General features: G+C 36.9%; 3 protein-coding genes across 7 annotated transcripts; 2 read left to right on the forward strand and 1 right to left on the reverse strand.

The window, feature by feature from the left end:
* The first annotated feature begins 5450 nt into the window (after window positions 1-5450).
* On the forward strand, window positions 5451-8569 carry LOC103418996 (aconitate hydratase, cytoplasmic-like). Its single transcript, XM_070819681.1, has 9 exons — window positions 5451-5551; window positions 6036-6111; window positions 6418-6675; window positions 6774-6841; window positions 6915-7091; window positions 7429-7897; window positions 7962-8084; window positions 8143-8385; window positions 8549-8569. The coding sequence occupies exons 1-9, from the start codon at window positions 5451-5453 to the stop codon at window positions 8567-8569; spliced, it is 1536 nt and encodes a 511-aa protein (XP_070675782.1).
* Window positions 8570-8927: 358 nt separating this feature from the next.
* LOC103418997 (syntaxin-61-like) lies at window positions 8928-14477 on the reverse strand. 4 transcript variants are annotated; one of them, XM_029100147.2, is made up of 8 exons: window positions 14183-14477; window positions 13113-13182; window positions 12713-12826; window positions 10911-11024; window positions 10378-10562; window positions 9781-9871; window positions 9489-9554; window positions 8928-9330 (listed from the first exon to the last, which is right to left on the reverse strand). In XM_029100147.2, the coding sequence occupies exons 1-8, from the start codon at window positions 14314-14316 to the stop codon at window positions 9220-9222; spliced, it is 885 nt and encodes a 294-aa protein (XP_028955980.2). In that variant the 5' UTR covers window positions 14317-14477; the 3' UTR covers window positions 8928-9219. The 4 variants fall into 4 exon arrangements, with proteins under 4 accessions (XP_028955980.2, XP_028955981.2, XP_028955982.2 ...); XM_029100148.2 differs by having other exon boundaries at window positions 13113-13187; window positions 14183-14330; XM_029100149.2 differs by having other exon boundaries at window positions 10911-11028; window positions 13113-13187; window positions 14183-14318.
* Window positions 14478-15821: 1344 nt separating this feature from the next.
* LOC103428653 (AUGMIN subunit 4-like) lies at window positions 15822-19946 on the forward strand. 2 transcript variants are annotated; one of them, XM_008366783.4, is made up of 13 exons: window positions 15822-16161; window positions 16229-16276; window positions 16384-16455; window positions 16948-17271; window positions 17493-17592; window positions 18232-18277; window positions 18645-18738; window positions 18835-18906; window positions 19058-19116; window positions 19229-19297; window positions 19375-19426; window positions 19521-19598; window positions 19678-19946. In XM_008366783.4, the coding sequence occupies exons 1-13, from the start codon at window positions 16024-16026 to the stop codon at window positions 19753-19755; spliced, it is 1230 nt and encodes a 409-aa protein (XP_008365005.3). In that variant the 5' UTR covers window positions 15822-16023; the 3' UTR covers window positions 19756-19946. The 2 variants fall into 2 exon arrangements, with proteins under 2 accessions (XP_008365005.3, XP_028955977.2); XM_029100144.2 differs by having other exon boundaries at window positions 15876-16276.
* Window positions 19947-20003: the final 57 nt, after the last annotated feature.

Genomic DNA, 20003 nt, shown 5'->3' on the forward strand with positions numbered 1-20003 from the left:
GTCCACGTGTTCTTGTCTCATTCATCGCAGGAATATTTGTGTTTACAATTACGTTTCGCTATTGCAGCTACATTGCGTATTGATATGTCATACTTATCTTTTTAGAAAATTATTTTGCTCCACCAAATTCAGGCAAGTGCGAAACTGTTGACGAGTATATGGCTTCTCGTATGATCGCAATCTTCCTTGTAACAATCATACGTGCCTTCTTTATTGTTTCCGTATCTAAGTTGAGAAAGATGGAAACTTCGCCATATCGTATTGCTCAACATTCTTACAAAACGATTTTGAAATAGATTTATGAAAGACTCTTGATTGACTCTTAATAGAATTTTGATTCAAGTGGTTATGCACATACTACAGTTTGTAGAAGTGTGTTCATTTTACACACCTCCGCATCTTCGTTTTTGTTTGAATAACCAAAACTAAAATATTTGTTGAATAATTCGACACTTATCATGGACACAACTGCAGCTCGTTAACGTTACATTCAGACGTGTGAGACACGAGTATTGTGCCATATGCACTAGGTTGCGATATTATATTTGTGCTAAAATGAGTTTACCAAGAAAAAGAGGCTCATTTTCTTATTCTATTGTACTTCAACGATTCTTTGTTCATAACAAATTTAATCTCATACATCACATTTTCATTTTGCTATAGTAGGAATAATATTGCTCGAGAAATGCGTTTGTATCTTTACGGCAAAACAGTTAAGGCTTGTCGCGTTCTCTTTCCTGCTAGTCGTATCTTTTACACGCAATGATAGTCACTAACACGACAAGCGTGCAAGTTCAGTTCACAGTTTTCGCAACTCTATTGTAATAAACAAGTCAATCAATTAAATTGCAAATAAGTAAATTTTTTGCGAAATAATAAATAACTACGTGATTCTTGATATTTAAACAATTTATGAGAACTTGTAGGTTGCGTTTATCGTACCAAATAAATCCCGAATTCAGAAACTCTCGTATTTGATACATCACACCAATAAATACGTTGCTAATGTAGTTTTAACAGAAAATGCATTTTTCATGTTACGAATGACTCGCACCTTTGCCTCATCCATTATAAGTATAGAACTCCTTGCGTCAAAGTTGAACAGCATCTAAGGATCATTTTTTTAGAAAATCAAAAATTACGCATTCTTTCGACCATTATGGCCAACCTAAACATGTTTCCAATAGTGGTCATTTTGCTTTTGGCAAGTTGCACACTTCCAACGTTTGCTCATTTGGATGACTCGCCGGCCGTGGTTGAGTGCAAAAAACATTTCAGCATAAAGTATGCATTCGACGTGTACAACTACATTTTCAAAGGGAAAAAAATTGGTGACGGTAGTTGCCGTGCTCTTGTGGCTTTGGGAAAACTGTGCCATAATGTTTTCGTGAACAGCACTTTTACTTATGAACACACCGGGAACAGAACTGTCATTCAAGCCAGGGCTGATCGAGTATTTAATCATTGTATAATTGTAAATTCCGTCCCACCTCCTTCTTCTGTATCTTAAAGAAAGAATTGAACTTCACTAGGGCTAATAAATTTGTGGGATGTTTCATGAGTTAGAATAAAATTTTCATATATTTGATTTGATGCCTTATTACGACTTCTCTTTATTGCTTTGACTTGTAAAGCATTTTCTTCATGAATGAGGAATGAACAATAGCAACAAAACAACTAGCACGCTTATTCATAAAACTTCAGGTAATATCGTAAGTAATACAGATCAGTTTTATATTTGTTCAGCCTTTACATGTACATTACTGTAGACATCGAAATTTCGATGAAATAAATGTTGACTGATAATTACAATTTCAACGCTCACGTGTCACATAAATTTTACACGTAGCGTGTGACTAAAAGAAAATTCAAAATAAATCGGAAAAGTCATCAAATAAACACACGTGTCAACACCTGACATAAATGATTTAATTAATCTGAATAATATATTCAAAATTAGGCCTTGAAAATTTTGATCATCTGGCGGGAGTGGGCTCGGTGCGGCGACTCATCATGGACGATTCGCATCTTCGCTTCTCAGACTTGTCTTATCTTATAAGTCTTCGCTCGAGGTATGTTTCCCTGCAGCAAGAAGACTGATGCATCGTTCAGCCGTATTGTCCCCATCGTTTTAGCAGGCAATTATTTTGTCCATGTGTTCTTGTCTCATTCATCGCATGAATATTTGTGTTTACAATTACGTTTCGCTATTGCAGATAAATTGCGTATTGATATGTCATGCTTATCTTTTTAGAAAATTATTTTGCTCCACCAAATTCAGGCAAGTGCGAAACTTTTGACGAGTAATTTGCTTCTGGTATGATCACAATCTTCCTTGTAACAATCATCTTTATTGTTTCTGGATCTAGGTTGAGAAAGATGGAAACTTCGCCATATCGCATTGCTCAACATTCTTGCAAAACGATGTTGAAATAGATTTATGAAAGACTCTTGATTGACTCTTAATAGAATTTTGATTCAAGTGGTTTTGCACATACTACAGTTTGTAGAAGTGTGTTCATTTTACACACCTCCACATCTTCGTTTTTGTTTTGAATAACCAAAACTAAAATATTTGTTGAATAATTCGACACTTATCATGGACACAACTACAGCTCGTTAATGTTACATTCAGACGTGTGAGACACGAGTATTGTGCCATATGCACTAGGTTGCGATATTATATTTGTGCAAAAATGAGTTTACCAAGAAAAAGAGGCTCATTTTCTTATTTTATTGTACTTCAACGATTCTTTGCTTATAACAAATTTAATCTCATACATCACATTTTCATTTTGCTATAGTAGGAATAATATTGCTCGAGAAATGTGGTTGTATCTTTACGGCAAAACAGTTAAGGCTTGTCGCGTTCTCTTTCCTGTTAGTCGTATCTTTTACACGCAATGATAGTCACTAACACGACAAGAGCGCAAGTTCAGTTCACAATTTTCGCAACTCTATTGTAATAAACAAGTCAATCAATTAAATTGCAAATAAGTAAAATTTGTGCGAAATAATAAATAGCTACATGATTGTTGATATTTAAACAATTTATGAGAACTTGTAAGTTGCGTTTATCGTACCAAATAAATCCCGAATTCAGAAACTCTCGTATTTGATACATCACACCAATAAATACGTTGCTAAAGTAGTTTTAACGGAAAATGCGTTTTTCATGTTACGAATGACTCGCACCTTTGTCTCATCCATTATAAGTGTAGAATTCCTTGCGTCAAAGTTGAACAGCATCTAAGGATCATTTTTTTAGAAAATCAAAAGTTACGCATTCTTTCGACCATTATGGCCAACCTAAACATGTTTCCAATAGTGGTCATTTTGCTTTTGGTGAGTTGCACACTTCCAACGTTTGCGCATTTGGATGACTCGCCGGCCGTGGTTGAGTGCAAAAAACATTTCAGCATAAAGTATGCATTCGACGTGTACAACTATATTTTCAATGGGAAAAAAATTGGTGACGGTAGTTGCCGTGCTCTTGTGGCATTGGGAAAATCTTGCCATAATGTTTTCGTGAACAGCACTTTTACTTATGAACACACCGGGAACAGAACTGTCATTCAAGTCAGGGCTGACCGAGTATTTAATCATTGTATAATTGTAAATTCCGTCCCACCTCCTTCTTCTGTATCTTAAAGAGAGAATTGAACTTCTCTATGGCTAATAAATTTGTGAGATGTTTCATGAGTTAGAATAAAATTTTGATATATTTGATTTGATGCCTTATTACGACTTCACTTTATTGCTTTGACTTGTAAAGTATTTTCTTCATGAATGAGGAATGAACAATAGCAATAAAACAACTACCACGCTAATTCAGATAACTTCAGGTAATATCGTAAGTAATACAAATCAGTTTTATGTTTCTCTGCAGCAAGAAGACTAATGCATCGTTCAGCTGTATAGTCCCCACCGTTTTAGCAGGCAATTATTTTGTACACGTGTTCTTGTCTCATTCATCGCAGGAATATTCGTGTTTACAATTACGTTTCGCTATTGCAGCTACATTGCGTATTGATATGTCACGCTTATCTTTTTAGAAAATTATTTTGCTCCACCAAATTCAGGCAAATGCGAAACTGTTGACGAGTATATGGCTACTCGTATGATCGCAATCTTCCTTGTAACAGTCATACGTGCCTTCTTTATTGTTTCCGGATCTAAGTTGAGAAAGATGGAAACTTCACCATATCGTATTGCTCAACATTCTTACAAAATGATGTTGAAATAGATTTATGAAAGACTCTTGATTGTCTTTTATTGGAATTTTTATTCAAGTTGTTATGCACGTACTACGGTTTGTAGAAGTGTGTTCACTTTACACACCTCCGCATCTTCTTCTTTTTTGTCTGAATAACCAAAACTAAAATATTTGTTGAATGATTCAACACTTATCATAGACACAACTGCAGCTTGTTAACGTTACATTCAGGCATGTGGGACATGAGTGTTGTGCCATATGCACTCGGTTGCGATATTATATTTGTCCCAAAATGAATTTACAAAGAAAGAGGGGCTCATTTTCTTAATCTATTGTACTTCAACGATTCTTCGCTTCTAAACAAATTTAATCTCATACATCACATTTTCATTTTGCTATGGTAGATATAATAATGCTTGAGAAATGTGTTTGTCTATTTACGGCAGAACAATTAAGGCTAGTCGCATTCTTTTTCCTGCATGTCGTATCTTTTACTCACAATGATAGTCACTAACTCGACAAGCGTGTAAGTTCAGTTTACAGTTTACAATTTTCGCAACTCTATTGTAATAAACTAGTCAATCAATTAAATTGCCAATTTGTAATATGTGAACGAAATAATAAATAGCTATGTGATTGTTGTTATTTAAACAATTTATGGGATCTTTTAAGTTGCATTTATTGTACCAAATAAATCTCAAATTTAGAAACTCTCGTATTTGATGCCTCACACCAATAAATACGTTGCTAAAATAGTTTTAAAGGAAAATGTGTTATTCATGTTACGAATGACTCGCACCTTTGCCTCATCCATTATAAGTGTAGAACTCCTTGCGTCAAAGTTGAACAGCATCTAAGGATCTTTTTCTGAGAAAATCAAAAGTTACGCATTCTTTCCACCATTATGGCCGAACTAAACATGTTTACAATTGTGGTCATTTTGCTTTTGGCTAGTTGCACACTTCCAACATTGGCGCATTTGGATGACTCGCCGGCCGTGGTTGAGTGCAAAAAACATTTCAACATAAGGTATGCATTCGACGTGTACAACTATATTTTCAAAGGGAAGAAAATTGGTGACGGTAGTTGCCGGGCTATCGTGCCATAACGTTTTTGTGAACAGCACTTTTACTTATGAACACACCGGGAACAAAACTGCCATTCAAGTTAGGGCTGACCGAGTATTTAATCATTGTATAATTGTAAATTTTGTCCCACCTCCTTGGGCGAAGGGATGGTTGAGTTATCACTTGCTGATAGGGCCACTATTGCAAACATGTCTCCTGAATATGGAGCAACCATGGGCTTCTTCCCAGTAGATAATGTTACATTGCAGTATCTTGAATTAACCGGGAGAAGTAATAAGACGGTGAAGCTCCTTCATGTTTCTTCTGTTTATTATTTTTGTATATTTATTTTCATTCGTTTTTTAGTGCAAAAGTGATGGAAGTAGTTTGTTTTTGGATTGAACTAGTATGATATAATGTGACCCTCGGCAATGGTACTCTTATGTATTAGATAGCAATGATAGAAGCATTTTTGCGCGCAAACAAAATGTTTGTAGACTACAATGAGGTAAAGTTTCTGTTTCCTCAGTTGTCACCATGAATCCGATTTGAGATGGCTGCTTGGATCTAACTTCTAGGGGATTTGTAGCCAGCCTCGACAAGAAAGAGCATACACATCCTATCTGCAGTTGGACCTTGCAGATGTTGAACCCTGTGTTTCCTGATCAAAGCGGTATCTATTGCATTTCACATGTGTTCCATGAAATGAGACCTTGTATTCTGTAATTTTAATCCATTCCACTTATATATAGACCTCATGACCGAGTACCTTTGAAAGACGTGAAGGCAGACTGGCATGCATGTTTAGATAAAAAAGTTGGATTCAAGGTGAGTCCTGGCAACGTATCATGTAACATAATCTGACTTTTTTGGGTTTCGAGTCAGATTCTCTTTCTATCTTCAAGTAGGCTGATTATTTGATCATTGTGGTTTATATATACCCAATCAAACAGTTGGTTCGTACAAAAGTTGGCCTTGTAGTTCAGTCTATCCACTTTAATATAGCTAATTAGTTTCAAGTTCGTAGTTCTGGTCCTTGAATCTAAAATATACTACCTTAGGTTCTAAATATATAGCTTAGCTTGGCTGTTTACTGATCCACGCTGTTGTTTGTGTTCTTCCTGTCCATTGCAGGGGTTTGCTGTACCAAAGGAAGAACAAGGTAAAGTGGAAAAGTTTTCATTTCACGGACAACCTGCTGAGCTCAGGCATGGTAGCTTCGTCATTGCAGCAATTACAAGTTGCACAATCACATCCAATCCCACTGTCATGGTTGGGGCTGGACTTGTAGCAAAGAAAGCTAGTGAACTAGGTTTGGAGGTTGGTTTTGACTTTGATATGTCCTTTCATTTGATGCCAATGGTAGAATTACAAAATCTTGATGCAGGACGAGTAATTTTATCTTACTTTCGCCCTTAAGTGTTAAGGGTGTGGTGCATTATACATATGGATTTCTAACACAGTAATACGATGATGCGATTTTATACCAGGTACAGCCATGGATTAAAACAAGTCTTGCTCCTGGTTCTAGGGTTGTGACAGAATATCTGCTTCAGAGGTATGCCATAAAATGGTCCATCGTTTGGTTGCCTAATAGTGTATGAAAGCCTAAACGTTGTGTCTGCTTGCAGTGGCCTGCTGAAGTACTTGAACCAGCTGGGTTTTAATGTTGTTGGCTACGGCTGCACAACATGTATTGGGAATTTGGGAGAACTTGATGAATCCGTTGCTTCAGCAATTTCTGAGAATGGTATTAAGAATCTTAACTTACGCTTAAAGTTTCACTTATTTAGTGACTATTACTGCAAGTAGTCTGCAAGGAGCTAGTGAATTTTAATTATATGTTGGCATATATAATAATGTTTTGACAAAGTATTTTATGATCTAAGCAGATTTTCAACCCCATGTTTTCCTCCAATAAATCGTATTGATGTACTATTTTTGATCTTTTGTTTCTTTCCGTGATTTTGTCGAGGATGGGATTTGATTCCTCAGGTTCCAGAGAAATTTGAGGCCCTTGATTTCCCCTTTTAGAGTCCTGTTTTCATTTTCCCCCCCTGATTTTCACTGCATGGTTGCCTTCAGCAGACATTGTTGCTGTAGCTGTTCTATCCGGTTGAAATGTTGACGTATGTGCATATGTAGATCGTTCAATCTAGTGTCTTACCTGACATGTTCAAGAGCACGTACGAAGGGCAATCGTTTGTGGAACCAGCTCTCCGTCCCTTCTTCGACTCTTTATCCTTGGGATATGAACTCGACCTACATTCATGAACCCCCATACTTCAAGGACATGAGCAAGGACCTGCCTTGTCCTCATGGCGTAAAGGAAGCCTATTGTTTGCTAAACCTCGGTGACAGTATAACCACGGACCATATTTCTCCATGTGGGAACATCCACAAGGACAGCCCTGCTGCAAAGTATCTCCTTAAGGTTGGGGTGGAACGCAAAGATTTCAATTCCTACGGGAGTCACCGAGGCAATGATGAGGTAGCGACACGAGGAACGTTTGCCAACATCCGCATTGTGAACAAACTTTTGAATGGTGAAGTCGGTCCAAAGACAATCCACATTCCAACGGGGGAGAAACTTGATGTTTACGATGCAGCAATGGTGAGCTCCATGATGTTTTGAATTCTCTACATCTTTTTATTTTTATCTTTTCTTATTGCCGAAGACTGAGATCGGCATTCATATGCAGAAGTACAAGGCAGCTGAGCAGAGCACCATTGTGTTGGCTGGAGCAGATTATGGAAGCGGCAGCGCTCGAGATTGGGCTGCCAAGGGTCCAATGCTACAGGTGAGTTTCTCTGCCCTCCCTCTGAATGCTGTATTTACAAGGACTTGTTCTGCATCAGGGAGTGAAAGCAGTCATTGCGAAAAGCTTTGAAAGAATTCATCGTAGTAATTTGGTAGGGATGGAAATCATTCCGCTTTCTTTCAAGCCAGGTGAGGATGCAGGCACGCTTGGTCTAACCGGCCACGAGCGCTACACAATAGAGCTTCCCCGTGACATTAGTGAGATAAAGCCTGGCCAGGATGTTAAGGTCACAACTGACAATGCAAAATCGTTTACATGCACACTCCGCTTCGACACAAAAGTACTTCACACGCTTCTGTGAATCCAGTTCATGTATAATCCCACTGAGAGTCATGTATCCGTGCCATCGGCTATAGAACAATTGTAGAGGGCCGACCTTAAGGTTCAGTCGGTCGTCGTTTGAGCGGTGTTTGAGGTTTGATGTCTCTGGTTGTGTTGTGCAGGTTGAGTTAAGCATATTTTGACCATACGTCATTCGAAACATGATTAAATAGCAAGCTTTTGAGCTTTTGGATCTGCAGCCCTCTCTCGCCTATGAACTTGTCTCAGTTCAACTTCGGTTTTTTCTTTTTTGGTGGATGCCATGTTAACAGAATGTATGAATATTTATGCATTATTAATGAAGGCCAGAAATGTCAATTGGTCATTAGCACTGTTAATTTTTTTTTTTTTTTTTCAAGTTTAGGGTGCTTTCAGAAGCACGTCTGAAAACCGACAATTTTTTGTCAGACGCTTGCCACGTGGTGAATTGGTTACACGAGATGTGGACAAAACAGAGAAAATTTTGTGATGAAACACAAGTACACAAGAACGAGACGAGAGTTTTGACGTAAAACAAGTCCCAAGTAAGAAACAAATGTAACGAACATAAAGCTCCTGTGTTTCACACTCCAGGTTGTTGAACATCAACTTCTGATCAGCCTCAAAACTTCTAAACAACCTTAAAAGAGTGCAGACTCTTTCGGTTCAGAATTTCCGGGGAAAAGCTTTTACGAAGAAACCTAGATATATCCAGTAAAAATAATCTGTACTTGAGAGTTCTACAGTTGTATCTGGAACGCAGATCCCTCCTCCTGCCATGGTCGATGACGGAAGACGCGTTCCATTCTTCAGACTAGGTGAGGAAGACCAATACAAAAAGGATGATGAACAGAACCAGCAAAAATAGTATCATCATACACTGGCCTTTCACACCAGCCTTCTTCATCACTGCAGCCACCTTCTTCTGCAAAAATCAAAAAAAGGAAAAATCTTTTCATCTCATGTGGGATCATTAATTATATATTCCAGTCAATTAGCAAGCTGAAGAAAACAAAAGCTAAACTCATTCCAGCGGACGGAATCTCTTTGGTAGGACAATCTATCAAGGAAACACAAACTCACCTGAACAAAATCAAGACGATTTGATGTACCGTCCATTTCTGTGCCCAATTCTTCTATAATCTTCTCCTGAAGCACCAACAGGCTTCCAATTTAGCAAATGAACGAAGCAAGAATAACCCAGAAGTTCACCGGGGGGGGCGGGGCAGAAAGAGCTCATTTGTAAATAATAGATACAGGTTCAAGAAAAATGAATCAAAATCTGTTTTCCCTTGCCCCCTTTCCATCATACTATCCTAAGTTCATATGCAGTAGTCACAATACCAGGAAGTACAGCGACGCACAAAATTCTTACCTGTGCAAGGAGCTCTTCATGAATAGTAAGTCCAACACCGCCAATTCTCTCCACACTTGCACTAAGTTCGTCCAACTCCTCATCCTGTTGCCTACAAGCATCAAATGATAGACATAAGATTAAAAGAAAGAGAGTTATACAGAAAACTGGCCAAAGGATTCAGGAAAGAAAAAAATTAAGCCCGTAGATGTAAGCATTTTTTCACAACCCAGTGAAAGGGAGAAAAAGGAACATGGGGAATTCGGATTTCACTTAGCAACATTTCATAATACGTGCATAGAACTCCATATAACGGCAACAAAAAAGGTTTACAATAAAATTACAAGCTCAGATGGTTTGACCCAGAGAGAATCTTTATTCTTTCCTTTTAGAATATAAAAGTGTTCCATAATTTCAGTTATTCGATTCAACAAGACAATTCATTCCAGCTTCTATAAAGAATGAAGAAGCACCTGCCAAACATTGAATTTTAACTGAGACTTCCCTAAGAATAGAATGATAATTTGTTACCATGTATGTTTTCAGCATAAGTGTCAATTGGATGCGTGTTGTGTGTGTGAGTTTGCAAAAAACAATAAATAGAAGTAAAAATCTCACTTTATGAGAAGCAATTGTCTATCTGATTCTGAGGTTATGAAGTCGTCGTTATGGTGCGCACCATACGGGTTGGATCTTTCTGTCTCCTGAGAATTCGCCACCCTCATTAGTTCTCGACGCATCCCATTTACACTAGTTCCAGAAGAATCCTTTCCAGCTTCGACTGCTTTCTTTAAAGAGCCCACCTGATTAACTATTTGATTAAGTGAGGAGCTGCTATACAGTCATCCAAAGGCAAAAAGCAACCATGTAATATGCTGTACAAATACATAGCAGGAAATACCAAATAAAGGATCATTATGCAACAAAATATCCAAAAAACAAAGAAAAACTGAAACTATATTTCTGTCACAAAACCGCACACTCAGACTGCCGTCATGTAAAAGATGTAGGTAATCATTGTAAATCATAAAGACAAGGTTTGTTATGAACTTATGACAACACCACAGGTGACAAGGATTACCAGATATGAGATCTTCACTGTCAATAAAATGTTCTAAAAGAGTACAGCTTAACAGATTATACATTTATACCTGAGCACGAGCAGTGCTTGTCCATCTCCTTCGTTTTTCAAGTTCTACTTCATCAATGCCATACCATGTAGGATCTCTAGCTGCTACGGAAATCGCTTTGTCCAACTCATCTACCTTCCTATCAAGAAAACATCCTTTTAGTAGTTGCAAACAGAAGTTGAATTTCAAATTATTCTCAAAGTTTCAGGTTATGTGATAAAAGAAAGGAATGAAAATACAAAAACAAGAAAAAATATTGGTCTGCAAAACTATTATTGGTTTACAGAGTTTTTAATGAATGCATAGAGATCAATAAAAATTGACAGAATAAAACTTTTTTCTTAAAAACATGAAAATTTAAAGGAAACTTGGAGATTTGCTAAACCAATCTTTGATGCATCGAGTATATGACATGTAAGGTTAACTTAGCACGCACAACTAACCAGTATGAACCTAATGCTTCTACTACAATGTATAAACTATCTTAAGTCATTTAGTCCTCAATATTTAGCACATACAAACATAAAGCATGCATTGGATGTTTCGTCCCTTTGTGCACCAACCATGGAAATTATTTTTATTTTAACATATTGCGTAAATTGTAGCAATGGCCCCTCAACTTTAATCAAATTGGAGCAATGGTCCCTCAACTAAAAATCCATTACCATTGGTCCCTCAACTTATCAAAATGTGTAGCTATAGTCCTTTTCATCAATTTCGTCAAAATTTTGTCAAAATAAGTTATGTTAGAATAACCATTTATATAATTAGGGTCCCTCAACTCATCAAAGTGTGTAATTATGGTCCTTTTCGTCAACTACGTCAAAAATTTTGTCAAAACGAGTTATGTTGGAAAGACCATTGCTACAATTGGGTTAAAGTTAAGGGACCATTTCTCCAGTTGAATTAAAGTTGAGGGACCAATGGTAATGGATTTTTAGCTGAGGGACTATTGCTCCAATTGAGTTAAAGTTAAGAGACCATAACTACGATTTACTCTAACATATTTGATTAATCGATCGATACAGTAAAATAACCATTAGCTGCTAATATATCCTCATCTTCTATCTTTTCCGTTTTTTCTTTTTAAATGAGTATTTGCAACCTTGTTAACAAAGTAAAACATGATCAATTCTTGGGCTCAATACCATAAAATCCCAATGCTGTTCAGGTCTGAGGTGTTCAAGGGCAATTTTCTACAATAACAGATATTTTCATTTGAGATATGGAAATTGAAAACTACATCATTTCTTTAATTATTTTGAGAAGCTATCTTGCTGACAAACCCATATTAGATGGTCGTAAGCCAGCCTATTTCAAAGAAGTAAAGCATCCTTTCTTTTGTTTAACTGATCATAGTTTCAAGAGCACCAGCCCATTAAAGAGCAAATGATCCTTTTGACACCCACACCCACATCAACTTCCAATCTTCTATAGCTCAAGATAACCAGTTTTTTAGCGAGTATGTAAATCAAAACCATGACCTATGGCCGTTACAAAAAAAAAAAAAAAAAAGAAAAGAAACTATTGTCATCACCAATCTACAACAGGCCACACACATTGAGAAGAAATTTTTAGCACACTGAAACTCAGTTGCAACATTTCAGTTGTTATTGACATGTTTATGGAAATTCAACAAATACCACCAAAACTTTTGTGTTACCAGCTATTTCTATTGGTTCATTCAGACATTCATGTGGTCACAATCCCAACTCCTGCATCACAACTTTCTAATAATTATACCATGACAAACACCTACAATCTAATCTTTATAATAAAGACACACAGATAAAATTAAATCAAATGTGGTAATATTGGCGCACCTGCCATTCAATGCTTCCACAAGAAGCAAGCAGCTCCTTTGTGAGATGTACTTGCTCTCCATTATCAGATGAAAGACGCTCCCATTGGTGAAAAGAAGACTGTAACTTTTCAATCTATTCAAGCAGGAAATGTCATAGGCTGGATTAATTTCCACTCCCAAGCATAATGCCATGAAAACAAATTCCGCACATATAATGAGTACCAAATTCATCCGGGTTTGTGTGTGTGCGTGTGTGAGCAAAAGAGAGAGTGAGTCAAAAGCAGAAAGGTAATACTCCAAAGAAAGTATAAGAGCCAACTAAAGGGGCACATTGAACTGATAACATGTATCAAACGTAATATATAAACTATACACCATTCCAGAAGCTTCCAAATGATTGAAGTGATTTGACAACTTACAGATTCTTGAATCTCCTCTTTCACAACATAGAACGGATCTTGGGCTGAAGGCATTGTGAACGAAACTAATCTATCCTATGAGCATCCGAAAAAGAAACTTCCATTAGAAAAACCATATCCCTAACTGCAGCCTACGATGCATGGACATGAAGATGGGGATACGTCAAATTAACAAGAAGAATTGTTGTATGACCATAAGGGAATACAACACGACACAGGGATCGAAGGATACCACCGTGTCCATGCATAATAGACTGCAGCTAAACATGAGAATAGATGCATATAGAAGCAACAAATTCAATTCTACTGAACGATCCACTAAACAAATCAACTGAAAACAGAACATTCAGCAAGAGTTAGTGAAAACGGTTCGGTCGGCCTTAGCTCCATTTCATTTTGATTAGCGTGAAATGAAATTCGATTTCCAAATATCCAAATGATTTTTTAAGTAAAACCCACCTGCACCCTTTTCTTCATTTTAAGTTTCAAGTTCACCGATATTTGTAATGGCAATTGAGTAACCCTTAATGTCATGAAAAATGAACAATCATCAATTGCCATCAATGCCACACTAATATTCCCACTAAATTACATTTACAAGTTAATCATACATGAACATAATCAAGTCCTACCACAAGCAGATTTAAACACGGAATTTTCGACATCTCATCGTAATCTACGGAATTGGAGAATGAAAGTACAAATTACTTGGATAATTAGCTGAACTAGATCTACTTAAGCATATTACATGGATACTACTTGCTTAATCACATTAACAACTGATCACATCATCGAATTCAATTTTCACTTAAAATCGTAATCAGTAACGAATCAGACCGAATCTCAGATTAAAATCACCCAAAAATTGAATAACCACTGATTTGTCGCATATCGAACACCTTATACAAATCAAAATTCTCGTCCGATACACCAAAATTCCGATTTGAAACAACATATAGACATAAGTATATATATATATATATATATATATATATATATATATATATATATATGTATGTATATATATATATATGTATGTATATATGTAATGGGGTGAGAGAGGGGCATACCTGTACGGACTGAACGGAGAGGCAGAGGAACCTGATCTGTGAGATCCTCGTCTGGACCAATGAACGGTAGCAGACGAAGAAGTTTGAGAAGACGAAGTTGAGAGAGAAACTATATGGGCTTCGGATTTGGACATGGAATAGCTTTAACTTTTAATAAGGCCCATATAGTTAGACATTCAAATCACCTATAATATATTAATATGTGTCGTTGGTATCAAATTTGCGCACCACCGCAAGAGGTGGGGATGCACAAATCCAAGTACTTGTAAAAAAACCAACAATCGTGAGTAAGCCTAAGACTGGGAGTGTGCCGGTCAAAGACTATATGATCATCAAGTTAGTAAACAATATAAGATTCAAGCAATATGTAAGAGAATAAGTATACAAGAATTGCGTTACCAGAGATAAAGCTAGAAGGATGTATTTACTTCAGTGGAGTAGAGACATTTTAAGATAGTAGAATCCTTATTAAACTGGAAGAATTCTAGAGAATATCTAGGAAGTAGATATTGTTTCCTCCTATGATTACTAGCAGCGCACGTCAATCCTTTGATAGTAATGACTCCAAGATTATAGGAAACATGATGATTCCTTATTAGATTAGATTTTCGTATCTTGCGAAACAAGCATGGTCAATCTTCGACCATTGATTCCAGAAGAGGATGATGGTGGCATCGTTACTTTATTTATTCAGCTATGTAGTGGAAGCTAATGAGTCCATGACTAGACTTCTAAAAGCATCCCCAATAGCGGCTTTATCCTCTATGAATGAGACTACCACATTTCAAGCCTTAGTGAGAAATTTCATCTCTATTGAGCCAAAAAATGGGGTTAGATCCACCACTGGTTGGGGCTAACAACTTCCTTTCTTGAGTAGTATAAAATTGGGCTACATCTAGCCTAAAAAAATAGTGGATCCCACAAAAAAAGTAGCAACCCATATGAGTAAAATTTTATCATTCTCTCCACTTACGAATAATCTTATAATCTCCTTTTATTCTTTTTTTTAATTCTTTTTTATTACATATTTTTCTTGCAATTTGGCTAATTAATGATTGTTTTAAATTCCAAAAGAATTAAAATTTCAAATTGATTTTACGTTCATGAGCATTGGTGGGTGAAAATTTCAAATAAATTTACTAATTTACCAGTTGGTTCTAGGTAAATTGTTGTGTTGTACATGAAAATGAAATTATTTTAGAGGGCGAAGTGCAATTTTGTTTTTTTTTTCAACGGATAAGATTCGAATAAGAGAATCTAATTCAACGGTGGTTCATATGTGATGAAATCTAACTTTGTCACAACTTGAACTTTTTTAGATTCAAAGGTTCATAACAAAATATTTAAGATATCACGTCCAAAAATCAACTTAAGAAAAGTTAGCACAAAAAAAATTATCATATAATCAAATTACTACATAAATAAATATATATAGCCCACATAAGGTCTGAAAGAAATAATCCTTCATTGTGAGAGATTTTTTTTATAAAGCCCTAAAATCTTGTCGAAGCTCTAGAATAGACTATATCCATTATTTTGCAACTCTATATAGAGCCGCTCGCTAGAAATGCTTTTAAGATATGCGTGTTCTGATCCGAACAAGGGTACGGTAAACCAACATAAAATAAGTTTAGTTGACTTTTAAAATCTTTGACTTTTTCTTGGTCAAAACCAAACCGAACAAGGGTACGGTAAACCAAGCTGAATCCGTCATCAATTTTGGTGGTAAATTCCCGCGTGAGAGTGGCAATGCGGCATTTTTATCGTTAGGAAGGAAGAAGGAAGAAGGAAGAAGGAAGAAGGAGGAAGACGACGGCGTTTTGGTGATCGAGAGAGCAGAAATGGCGAAGGGCCTGCAACAACTACAGGGACAAAACCTGCCACCGGATGTGGCCCATGTTGTCGATCAGCTGGAACGCCACTGCTTGGCTCCCGATGGTTCCCTCGGCTCCAAATCCGCATATTACGACCTCCAACTCGTACTCTCTCTCTCTCTCTGCATTTCCCTGCCCTTTTTGGATTCTGAGAAAATGTCGAATTTTGCAGGCCAGGGAGGCAATGTGCGGGGAAAGAATCCGTTACTTGGAAGCCATGGTAATTGAATTCTGCTTATTTCGGGGTTTGTTTTCTTTTCGAATTGTCGAAATTCAACTGGTTATTCTTATTTGACAGTGAATTTAAATTTAAGAGCTCTGATGTAGGCAATTTATGGCGAGGCAATTGCAATGGTGGAGGAGTATCAACAGGGATTGAAGCATTCTTCTGAGGCTGAGGTTCTTTATTTCACACTTTGAATTATCTTTATATGTTAAGTTTATTGGTTTTCAAATATGAGAGGCCCTCAAAACCGAAGCATCGATATCTTAAGCGTTCGGTTAACTTGCTGGGGACTCCACACTACAATGTTTGGTGTGTAGAATCAAAGGGTGGATAATACGGTTGCCAATTTGACACCTTGCATCGGAATTAGGAGTTTTATGTTTCTCTTCTACTTGTTCCATTTGAAGAAGAAACTGGTAGAATATAAAAGCGTCGTTAATATTATATGGGAATGTTAAACAATATTTAAGTAACTATGAAATGTTACCGGTTAAGAATTAGTATTCTGTGGAAGGTGTTCGTTCTTTTATTTATGGATTATCTGAACAGAACAGATACATACAACGATGATGCTCAAATGTAGTGTGCCCTTGGTATTTTGTTCTGCACATGAGCCATTTAAGTAGTCTGAAACTGATGAGTGTAGGATCTTCATGATGTATCAGCTGTACGAGACATTAGAGCATCGTATGATTGTTGCAGAAGCGGCCCAAAGGTCTAGGCTTCCTCTTGTCTCAAAAGATGGTGAAGTTCATGAGGAAGAGATTGAAAAATGCAGTATAATGTCACGGAGTTCCCTTGACAGTACTTGTACCGGTGTTACAATCAGCTCAAGTTCCAACTCCACAAATTATACAGCAAGCAACAGTCTTTCTTGTAGTGCTACTGATATTGTGGAACCTGGACTTGGTGGTGTACCCAATCGCTTTCTTGGAATTACACCTGCTTATTTATGGCAGACACAGCTCCAGCAATCTCCCTTTTGTTTGGTATGATGTCACTATGGTTCTAGCATGCAAACAGTTGTCGTTCTATTTTCATTATTCATTTATATCTACGCTTTTCTTTCTATGGCTGCATCTGAACATCTTTTCTTGTTGAATCTGTTAATTTTGCTATATATAATTCGTTAATATGAAGAAATAACCTTGGTAGATCTGCCCCTTATTAATGGAATCATTGAGATACATCTGTGATGTCTCAACTCCAGGATATGAAAGAATACCAGTTGTGTCTTTCCCGTGAGATTGAGGCTCGGTTGGAAGAAAAATGTGACAAGTTAGCTGATGCATTAGTAATTGATGACATTGGTCTCTCTCTCTCTCTCTCTCTCTCTCGCTCTCTCTCTCAAATGTAATTTTGTCAATATGTTGTTCCAAGTTCCAAGTCATTTTCATTTCCACCTTATTCATTATGGAAAAGGATACCCACATTGAATCTTACCAATGCAATCTTTGATCATATGATAGGGGTCCATGGGCTGATCAAGCTTACGATTATCTTGAAAATATAATACACTAAGGCTCATTTGGTAACTAGGATTGCATTGGAGTGGATAACTCATAAAATTCATGGTACATTGAAGGTGGAGGTAAATGATTTCTTTTATTTTGGAGGGCATTAGAAGCGGGAATAGACATGAAGGAAACTTATCCACTCTAATTTTACCATTTTGTCGGGATTGGAAGGGATAAGTTCCCTTTATGTCTAATCCCCTCAAAATGAAAAACCATTCACCTCTACCTCCAACATACCGTGAATTTTTATGAGTTATCCACTCCAATCCAATCCTAGTCAGTAAACGAGCCCTGAACAATTTTTGTCGAAGTGGATAATGCATACTGATATACTTAGCCCGTAATTAAGACAAATGCTATAACCATTATGCAATTCATATATAGTACACAATGGTTATACACAGAATTCATACCACTGCTTGGTTGCTGCAGATTCATCACCCCTGCATGAAACTTCAAGTTCTCAGCTTCCAGAAAGGTTTGGATTACTCTCCTTAAGCAAGTTTTATCTTGATACAATCCCCTTTCACATGGAGCAAGATTCTTTCTACCGATGTTTGGCAGTTTTATTTGACATGTAATCTAGTATATAACAGTGACTAGCTGTCATCAAACATGAAGGATTTTCCATTTCTTAAGATCATTGACAGCCTCATTTTTGACACCACTAACTCTAATTATTGCAAGTGATTAGAATTTTCAATTATTTTCTGCACCGCTCTCAAGTGTAGTGCACCCATAAACCACTGCTTTTTGGTGCTTATATAAATTTCTAGAACTACTGTTCTAAATGATTATGTGACGCTGTGATCTAATGTTAATTCAACTTCTCATGATTGTATCAGGGTAAAGTTGATAACTGAGGAGATAGAAAGGGAGGAAGAAGCTTTGCAGGAAGATCTATATTCTGCAGATAGAAAATTTTCTGAATACTATAACGTATGAAAATAAAATATATATGTTTTCGTTCCCGAAATCTATACTGGCTAATTTTGTCTGTGAGGTTTTGTGACAAAGTGTTTTTGCGCGCACTAGGTCTTAGAGCAGATACTGGGAGTTCTCGTCAAGTTGATCAAAGATTTGAAATTGCACCATCAACACAATTATGTAAGCTTCTAACGTTTGTGATGGTTAATGTGATTTCAGCAATTAGATTTCCGGATACGCACTAACATTTTTGTAAGCATCCTTTACGTACGATTCTGCTTTTCTTGTTATTGAGCATTCTGCAACGTTTATTGTAAACAACGCTTTATAGGATGAACTACAAAAAACATGGCTGTGCAAAAGGTGTGTGACCATGAGCGCAAAACTGAGGTTCGTGGTTTTCTGTATATGGTTTTCAAACAGAGAAACTAAAGTAGTGACTGCTGGCTGGATATATTAGTCGATCTACATGATGAGTATAATATTCCCGATCATATTTCAGGAAACTGGAGTATGCTATCGTTGGTCAAACGTATACTAAGGAATCTGTACCAGCCCTGCATAAAATTAGGTACTTATCGATTACGTTGTAGAAAGTATGTGCAGCTTAATAGTTCAAGTTTCTTTGAATCATTTTGTTCATTACAGGAAGTATCTTACTGATGCTACGGAAGAAGCTTCGGTTACATATAATAAAGCGGTCTGTTCTTCTAATTCTCATCTGTTTCTCTTTCGTATCATCCTCCGACGTGGTTCTTGATCATGAACTGATGTTTCATCGTTTTTTTTACCAGGTTACACGCCTTCATGAGTATCAGGGTGTCGATCCTCACTTCGATCAAATTGCAAGGCGGTACCGTGATATTGTAAAGGTAAAAAATAGCAATGCTCTGAGTTGTACATTTATCTGGTTCCTCTGATGAAATCTCTGAGAACAACATTGCCATACAGAAACTGGAAAACATGAATTGGACGATCCACCAAGTTGAAATGGACCTGAAACGCCTCCCGGATCATCCGAACGCCTAGAACCGGCATGTTTCTTTCCCGGTTTTATTGACTTGAATTTTACTATTTGTTCACATCGGTTCAAACCCAATGTGTTCGAATAAACATTGTCTGATCCAAATTTTTGTTTTTTTCCAATCCAATGCCTGATTGGCGTACAAAAGTAACTAGTACTCGGGGTTTTTTTCCCCAAATAATTATATTTTCACCCATAGATCCCTCCAACTCGAACCTTTTTTGGGCTTATAAACAGCTTTAGTGAATTAGAT

The sequence above is a fragment of the Malus domestica genome, chromosome 03 (genome assembly GCF_042453785.1).
Source record: "Malus domestica chromosome 03, GDT2T_hap1".
NCBI classification, from domain to species: Eukaryota; Viridiplantae; Streptophyta; class Magnoliopsida; order Rosales; family Rosaceae; genus Malus; species Malus domestica.